The sequence below is a fragment of the Haplochromis burtoni genome, unplaced genomic scaffold (genome assembly GCF_018398535.1).
Source record: "Haplochromis burtoni strain Fernald_Lab_line unplaced genomic scaffold, NCSU_Asbu1 Contig_120, whole genome shotgun sequence".
NCBI lineage: Eukaryota > Metazoa > Chordata > Actinopteri > Cichliformes > Cichlidae > Haplochromis > Haplochromis burtoni.
The window spans coordinates 1,743,835-1,753,264 of record NW_024582481.1 but is presented as its reverse complement, the minus strand read 5'-3'; the positions used below and the strand labels follow the sequence as shown (position 1 = coordinate 1,753,264).

General features: G+C 38.9%; 1 protein-coding gene across 2 annotated transcripts in view; it reads right to left on the bottom strand.

Moving 5' to 3' along the window:
- si:dkey-12j5.1 (probable assembly chaperone of rpl4) overlaps positions 1–9,400 on the bottom strand; it is a 25,882-nt gene extending 16,482 nt beyond the window's left edge. Inside the window, exons 1-8 of one of the 2 annotated variants that reach the window (XM_005934824.3) lie at positions 9,027–9,400; positions 8,770–8,882; positions 8,503–8,649; positions 8,234–8,389; positions 7,061–7,170; positions 6,843–6,966; positions 5,693–5,785; positions 4,948–5,016 (exon numbers count right to left, since the gene is read on the bottom strand). In XM_005934824.3, the coding sequence (XP_005934886.1) occupies positions 4,948–5,016; positions 5,693–5,785; positions 6,843–6,966; positions 7,061–7,170; positions 8,234–8,389; positions 8,503–8,649; positions 8,770–8,882; positions 9,027–9,216 (1,002 nt within the window). In that variant the 5' untranslated portion in view covers positions 9,217–9,400. The remainder of the gene's footprint in view (positions 1–4,947; positions 5,017–5,692; positions 5,786–6,842; positions 6,967–7,060; positions 7,171–8,233; positions 8,390–8,502; positions 8,650–8,769; positions 8,883–9,026) is intronic. The other variant, XM_005934825.3, reaches the window with a different exon arrangement.
- Between the last annotated feature and the right edge of the window lie 30 nt (positions 9,401–9,430).

Below are 9,430 nucleotides of genomic sequence, written 5' to 3'. Positions count from 1 at the left end.
ACACAGTAAATCGAGCCAAGCACTAGATATAAAAGATAGGAGAAAAGATCTGCTTGGGTATTAAACAAGTGATAGAACAGGCAGTTTTGGAGCTACAAAAATAGAACAAGAGATATCTGGGAGCCAGGATAAGTGAGCAATGATAACCATTATATCGTCTCCAACTGCACATCTTCCTAACTACACCGGTCAGCCCAGGGGCGAGTAATTAAAGATTCAGAGATTCTTAGGCCGCTTCATGCTCTAAACAACAACAAGATTAATATTCCCATGAAGATAAGGAGAAAAAGAGGCTGTACTACGAAGGAGGATGGGGGGGGGAGGCAGAAAATTGGACGAGAGGTTAAAAAAAAAAAAAAAAAAAAAAAAAATCTTAATAAACATTGCAAAAGTGGTTCAAGAAGAACAACAGTGCGCTACAGAGACACACAACCAATAACACATGCAAGACGATACATACATGTTGTCCTCCTTATTTTAAGGACTGTTGAAGGAACCAAAAGAAAAAAAAAACCCTGCATTCTGTGGAGGAACTCATTTATAATGTCCATCGTGGGCATGTGCACAGTGTGTGTGTGTGTGTGTGTGTGTGTGTGTGTGTGTGTGTGTGTGTGTGTGTGTGTGTGCGCGTGCTCATGTATCCATTTCTGCATTTGTGTAATCTTCAGGCAATTTTGTTTAACAGAATCATTTTACTGGAGCGCACAGCAGAGACAGGAGAAAGACAAATCACTTTACAAGCAAGGGCAAGCTATATCTCACACACATGCACGCACACGCACGTAAACAGGGGCATCGAGACTTAAGTAAATAAATCCTGGGGATGTCACTGCTAACTGTACTTGCAAGCAATATAGGAAAGTACAAGCTGTACATTGTGAAATAAATATAAGAACAGAAACATTCAATAAATAAAATACAGCCAAAGAAGAGTGACAATGACAAGGTGCGTAACTACCCATCAGCTTCTGCGACGCCTCAGCTAAGAGACACTTGAATGGCTGTCAGGGGAGGGTACCTGTCTGTCTGTCTGCTGTGTGGCAAGTGAATCAGTGGTTGTGATGGGTGATCACGGTAATGTTTGTGCGCGTGTTACAGTAGGGAAAACGCTGTCACCACGCTGTTTTTTGATTTTTTAAATCAAGACTATAAAATACATCATTGACTAGCCACTTTATTAGGCACACCTGTTCAAACTGCTAGTTAATGCAAATATCTAATCAGCCAATGATATGCATTGAGGCTACAGACTGTGCATCAGAATGGAGAAGAAAGGTGATTTAAGTGACTTGTAATGTTTGGTTGTTGGTGCCAGAAGTATTGCACAAACTGCTGAACTACTAGGATTTTCCTACACAAATGTGTCTAGGCTACAGACAATGCTCCGATAAAGGAAAATATCCAGTGAGTGGCAGTTCTTTGGGAGAAAATGCCTTGTTGATGAGATATCAGACATCAGAAGAGAATAGTCAAACTGCCTCAAGCTAATAAAAAGACAACAGTAACTCAAACAACCACTTATGACACCCAAAGTATGCAGAAGAGAAACAGAAGGCCAGGCCTGGTGTCTCTCCTGTCAGTTAAGAACAGGAAACGGAAAATGTGCATAGTCTCATCAAAACTGAACAACCCAGGATTGGAAAAAACACAGCATATCTTATCTGATGAGAAGATAAGATATGCTAAGATAAGTGGTGGTGTATTGTGTGGGAGATATTTTCTTGATATGCCTTGGGCCCCTAGCCTCATTTAAATATCATAGCCTACCCAAGTATTGTTAGTGACCATGTAAAATCCTTTATGTGAACAACACAGTGTACCCCAGTGGTTTGTTGAACATGGCAATACATTCAAATGGCCTCCACAGTCAACAGCTCTCAATCCAACAGAGCACCTGTGGGATGGAACAGCAGATTCAGAGATGTCTGGTCTAAAATGTTTGCAGCACCGTATGCAAACTATGCCATAGAAGAATGAAACAAAATAAATTATGTATGTAAATTATATATATATATATATATATATATATATATATATATATATACATAATTCCTATATATCACCGATGCCCCCACTCCCATTCAAAGGTCAACAAACTTGAAGACTGATGTGACTATTTTAATGATATTTCCTACCATATACTACAGAGACCCTCATATTGGAAAAGATGGGCACCATATAATAGTTCGTATTTTTGCTTGATAAACAAACAAGTAAGCAACCAATCATCTCCACACTGATTGCATTAAACTGTTTAGAGTTTATTCTATAAAACATCAGGAAACCTCAGAAAACATGGTCTTCAAACTGCTTGAAAATATCAGATATATTCAGATTAAAGATTTTTAACAGCAGCAAAGTATCCCATATTAAACGCTGGAACCAAACATTAATGAAGACAAATGACAAAAACCAAATGAAAACCTAATTAATTTTCCATCAATCAAACCAATAACAAACCTGTTTAAGCACTGCAAGCGCTCTCACAAATATGGGGATATTTGACAATAAAACCAACACGTTTGTCTCACTTCTCACTTCTTTTTCTTTCAAGCACCCTCGTGCGCTCTTAATCTATTTCCATTCTGGAAATCACAAACAAACTTGGCAGTTATTCAACTAATCAAAAGCGGGAGGAAAAAAAAGACTCGCAAAAGCCTTTTTGGTGACTTTTTTCTCCTCTTCTAATTTAAGTGGCACAGATCCATGTTTTGCAGAAACAGTTGACTGAAGAGAAGAGCAGCAATTGTGAAACTGATGTTTTCATGAATTTATTAACACGGTGTGTTTGGAATGTTTTCTATCACATTTTTTAAAGTAAACAAGACAATCGCACAATGGAGCACAAGTACAACCAGCCTATGTCATGGTTTTCATGCTCTTATCCCTTTCTCAGTCAAATTTACTATCACATTCAGCTTTTCATGTGGCAAAGGTTTTTTATTTTTAAAGATTTCCTCCAAAAAACAACTGAAAGCCACAGTCTTGACAAAATTTTTATTATAAAAGATAACTATGTATTTTAAAAATAAAGAAACTGTAATATTTGCACATGCTCTGAGTTTGACATTATTATTGCTGACGCTTTTTAATGACAACCACCTACCCTCATAAGAAACCTTGAGTTTTAAGACGGTGGGGAGACGGGTCTCTGACCCAGTAAAGTGCCCAAGAGATGTGACAGTGTCTACCCACTAAAGACAGTTTGTCTTGAAAACATCTTCCCAGTGTTTTTCAGCAAAATCTTTCTCATTTTGATGAGAATTGGTGGAGGGAGATAGAGCATAAGGCAAAGAAAGAACCCGCTCAATTTTGGTGCTGATCTGAATTTGTGGGGTGGAAAATAAGACCAGACAGTGGAGACTTCTGGGGAAGAGTGGAGACTTTGAGTAAACTTCTATCTCCCACCACTATGCACTATAATAACCACACTAACACTGCGTTATTGTGGCCTAGTTAATTTGAATTCAATCCACATAACACAAAAGTACAGACAAAGACCATGAGATGAAGTTTCTGCCAAAGAACATGGTAGTACCGCTACACCTTGTGCCATTCTAAAATTAACATTTATTTACTAGACGTTGCTGTATGCAGTTACAGAAAACAAACAAACAAAAAAAATTCTTTAATATGTTTGGGGTTATTTTTTGGCAAATATATTAATGCAAATTTCAAAGCCTTGGCCCAGCTTTGGGGACCAAACAAATTATTCAATGGGGAGAAAGAGACAATTGGTTATATTCTGGCACCATTTTCAAAAGACAGCCTTCCAACTAATAACTCTACTGGAAATAAACAACTTTACGCAAAGTTTACAAAGAGCATAAAACTGTGCATAGATCCTTCTAAGTGAGAGATGCTAAATGTGAAAGTGAGAGAATGTGTGTGTGAGTATGTGTGACAGAGAAGTACCGGAAGCAAAGAGCTGAGAGGATCCTATCAAATCCAAGTCCCAAATCCCAGGCTGGGAGAGACAGACAGAAAATTGTTTGCCTTTACTCTACTTTCACCCTTAAATGCAATTGCCAGAAACTCCAAATAGCCCTTCACGTGTGTGTGTGTGTGTGTGTGTGTGTGTGTGTGTGTGTGTGTGTGTGTGCGTGTGTACACATACTTGAGCACATGGCAAAATATTTGACGTTATAAAGCAGTAGGAATGGGTGCGGTTTGTGGTTCGGGCTTCATGACACCAACAGCAGGATGAAGACAAACGACATGTCAGAAACTGTGGACCGAGACGTTGTCATTTTACTGATACACCTGACAGCCCATCTCCCGCACACATGCACCCAAAGATATAACTGCAGCTGAGCTATTTGGGTGTGAGGAGGGGGAAGAGGAGAAAAAAAAGGGGGGGGGAAAGGACACTGTTCTCATTTTCCGTAAGTAATAACCATAAACCACCCAACAAGAGTGACTGAAAATTAATCATTGGATCACAATAGAAAGTAGCTAAACTGCTGTTGGTGTGGCGGTAATCACCGAAAATGACTTCAAGCGTTAATGACAGCGTTAGGAGTTTTAGCACTGAACTGAAGGCAGTGAGCCACTGAAATCAAGGCCATTAATACCAGAAATTCCTGAGTGATTTAGTAGAGAAGTATGCTGTTTCGAGATATGGCCGCAATTCATCAGACCACAGCTTCAATTTTTTTATTTTTTTTTTTATTTTACTCTTCCTCCCAATCCCTCCACCCTTGTGTGCCCCCCTTAGCCCTATCCCTTTTTGTAAATACCACTCTTCAATTATTGACACTAAACTCCAGAGGGGATAAAGACCAGGCATGGCCTTCCCACCTTCAGTGCTATTCACCAGAAAGGAAAGCATACAAACACACAGATGTGCGCACACGCAAAAAATGCCAGGCTGCCCTCCCACCACGAAACAAACACAGACCAACAACAACAAGGGAGTGTACGAGCACGACACAGCAAACATTTTACCTCGTACTCCTCTGACTCAATGAGCAGTTTGGCTGTGGTGATGCGAGACTCATACGGAGGGATCTCATTCTGAAGGAGAGAAAGAAAGAAGACAAAAAAACAAGGACAATACAACCACCTCTGCAGTAAGTGCTTTCACAGGCATCCACAAACATAGTTCTTCCTTTGTCTGATAATAACACAATCCAATTTCAAGGTACAAAACGTTTTTCAGCTATGTGGCTGTTAATCACAGCCAAAGTGTCAGCAGGCTGTGTTCACATCAACCTGCTCCCGAAGATAAGAGTCATAAGAGTGGTGTCACTGGGATTATTGTATCAAATCATCACACCAAACCCTCTTACATCACTTTTTTTATTATTTGAATCTGCAATTTATTTTGAGCTATTCAAAGCCCATCCAGCTTTGACATTATAGCCATTTTTCCTTTATCAATTTCCATGTTGTACTTTGCTTGTTTATACTTTAAAACCCTTCCTGGTGTTGAATTTATTATTTGCTTTCTCTCTGTGCACTCTAACACAAATACATACAGGTTTGTGAAGTCTGTGCTCCACCTTTCATCTTCTATCATTCCCTCTTTATCTCTTACTTTGTTTTTAATCTGTACAGCTGTCCTTATATTTGCGCATAAAGCATAGCATGCTGTGAAAATCTTGTTAGTTAAAGGGGCTTTATAACTAAACCGGGATCTTACTGGGGCTGGTGGAAGTGAGACAAATACCAGCCCACAGCTACAGCCTACCTGAATGTCTTCCCCTGCGCTGGACGAAGCTGCTCTCTGTTTTAGCGCAGGTAGCCACATTCCAACACTCTTCAACAGGTAATCTTTGCCTTCCTGAACACAGAAAAAGAGCATATAAATATAAAAAGCTTTATAAAAAATATGCATTTCATTTCTTATGCAAGGGTTAGGAGTAAGTAAGGAGTAAGGGTTAGTAATTGGAGAATGCACTCTTCACACAAATCAGTTCCTATAGACTAATCCCACTGTATAATTTACTTCCACAGACTAGCTATTGGATTTTCTACAGAAACCAAGAACCCCTGGATTAATTTGGGAACAATTTATTTTTTCTTGTTTCTTAGAAAAATTTTTTTAAAAAAAGAGACTTTGTCACAGGATGTGGAAAGGTGTGAAGTGAGACTGGAACCAGCCTGACCCCTACAGCTTACAGGTAGTATTACAGATCCTTCGCTGCTCAGTTTGGTGATATGAGTGCATGGAGAGTATGGAGAGAGAGTACAGAGGTTTGAAAATGCCCATTACATATAGTTTGCAAAAAACAGTGGTAGGTGAACTGAATGTTGTTCGTTGTATCATCAGTGCATGTTGAGGATGATTGAGGCAGACAGCACTGCCAACAAATACTTCCACGTGGTAATTTAAGGCCATATTTCAATTAGATTACATTTCAAGTAAACAATAAACATGTTTAAATACTTTCAAAAAAGCCTTTGCCTTGAATGCCTTCTATTAACAGTGGTTTAAGATGCTCTTCATTTAGCAATGTCTCCCGCATGTACAAATATACATGTAATGTAAAAATACAGAAAGTTTATTTAGGATATTGTTCTAAACTCACTGTCAAATGTTACACTCAAAAGGTCCTGTGGAATGTTTTCTAAATTTAGTCCAATATGCTTTTCCCTCATCTTTTCTCTTTTTAGCAGATGACTGCATGACCTTAATGATCCGCCCAGTAATTAACATTCCTATCGGCATGACCTGTCCATCTGCTGATTAATCGCATACGATTCAATTTGCTCAGAATAATTAACTCAGCAGATTCCCGCTTTAATGTGGTGATAACTCATCTCAAGTGTGTGTGCGTGAGAGAGAGAGAGAGAGAGAGAGAGAGAGAGAGAGAGAGAGAGAGAGAGAGAGGACTGACCTGGTTTCTCTCTGTACTGAACAGGTAACTGGCCATAAGCTGTAGAGCCTCTGGGTTGTCATGGCGATACTGTAATGCTTTCTCTATGAACTCCCTGCACTTGTCGGCAGCGCCCTCCTCCATGCTACATGCACACACACACAGAAAAAGAAAATCTCAAAATATTACCAAAGGCAGGCCTATCAGTGTCAAGTGCATAACTCTGTGTGCTCCAGTACCAGAGGTCTGTTAAGTAAATCTCAGCGATGGAGCAGTAGGCTACACTAACATCCTTCTCTGTGGGGAGTTCGGGGTCCTCATCTGGTGGGGCAGTAGCTCCAGCCAGAGCCTGCATGAATCAAAGGGCAGACTTCTTTAGTTTCTAAAGTTCATATTATTCATTACAAATCAAAAGAGACTGAACGAGACTTATATGAAACAGAATCTAAGACAGGTTTTCTTTTTGAAATGATCAGAATAAAAAGGGACACCATCTGAATAAGCCTTTTCCTCTGAAATCATATTAACATGTCACAGCAGGAAGGAAGCAGTAACATCAGAGTTGCAAACTGCGTGAATTAAATTTATCCAATTTACTTTCAGAGTCATTGCTCTGTTCATGTTGACTCATTGTCACAGTTATTGAGTACTGACACACTTATGTAGCTAGAAGTGACACTTCTAGCTAATATATTTAAGACATCTGAATGAGAGTAATAAAGAGACCTCACAATGATATTAATAAACATGGTGTCACAAAGTTAAACAACAACAACAATATTGAATAAGTGAATGTAAAATTGACAGATTAATACATGTGCAATTAATACAATGTATCCTAACCTTTTTAACCTTATTCTTCTATTCTATTTTCCATCCATTTGTTCTAATTTAATGTTAACATTGTAATGCATGGCACATTATTATGTCCTCTAAATGAGAAAACATTTTATCTTTGCTTTTGCAAAAAACTTAATGAGCAATATTTTCTTTTTTAAATAAATAAATAACTATATTTGAGGGGGGAAAAAGACAGAAGTTGTAAAACTACCATCATCTGACCATTTCCAAAACTACCATTTTACTCTTTCACATTTTCGGTGTAAAATTTGTTTTGTTTCAAAGTTGAGTTCACAGTTCATAGTTTTAGTGCATTGTAGTGTCGGTAAAGTGTTTTGTAAATATCTTAAATTAGTAATACAGGTCTGCAGTAACAGTTAAACAACAGGATGCTTATAGGTTTGACATAAATCTGTCATAACAATGCATGTCACTAAGACATGCATTGTCCAATAGCACCCTCTTGTGAAAATGAAAGAAAATCAGGAGCCTTGAACACAAAGTCATGACATCTAGTTCACTTTCCATAACCAGAGAAACAGAGAGGGGTAGTCCTATGTGTAATCACTTACTGTTGTTGTTGTTCCTTGTTTCTCCAATGTATTCAGTAGGACTTGTATGCCTTTGGTATAGTAGTCCACAGCCTCCCGGCCTGTGTGGATTTGTCCCAGGTACATGTACTTACTGTGGCCAACATCTGGGCTAAGCTCCACAGCACGTAGAAATACGTGAGAGGGGAGTCAAGGAAGCCACAACAATCACTGCATTAGAGTAGAATGAAATTATCACGGCAGTGTAGTGAAATTACAAAATTATGGACACAAGCAGTGAAAAAGGATATTTCTTTAGCTTTCTGTGTGTCTCCTAATTCAGAGGAAACGTGTCCCAGCATGTCTAGAACTTGCAGGTTGGTGGGCTCCACATCCAGGGCTCTTCGACAGAAAAGGCTGGCCATTTCAAAGTCAAAACTGTCCATGCATTCTTCAGTCTGTACACCACAGTACATAAGGAAAGCTCAGTAGCTGATTAGAATTTAAAGAATAAAAGGATATTAAGGCAATGACATATTTGGGTCCTGCCTTTGTTGTGGATATGTAGTAAACATTACCTTCTGTAGGAGTTGCTCTACTGAGTACTTCTCCGCTGTCTTCTTCTTGGCTTTTTCTTGCATTCTTACCTTCATCCTTTCTTGAGGTGATAAACCAACAAATCCTTCATCTGCTGAGATGTCAGAAGTGCACGTGTAACAATAGTTCTTATTAGAGCTGCACTCAAAACAAAACATAACAGTTCTTCCTTTCTATAAACGTGTGTACGAATTTGACGTTATACACAGTAAATAAAATGATAAACCAGTGAACTCACCCCTGTTTGGACGGTTATCTTTCCTCTTCGGTTTATTTTTCTTTTTTCCCTTAGCTTGACCACCCATTCTGAAGAAAAACGCGTCGTATATTTCTAAAATCCCTGGGCTCAAACCCCACTTTTCCCAAAGTGAGACTCTAAACACGCGTGGACAGTAAGTTAAAGTTAGCTTAAAGTATACAGTGCACATGCGCCGGATGGTGACTCTATTGCTCCTACGGAGAGGGGTAGCGGCCAAAAAAGCAAAGGTCCTGACTAAAGCTGGTAAAATGAAACGCTGAACGAGGATATTTTATATGCCTGTTGGTATGAGCCCGTTTATTTAAAAAATATTTAATTGAGAAGATTTCCGAGACTTTAATAATGACTTTTTTTTTTCTCCAAGTTGCTAAGGAGAGCTTTAG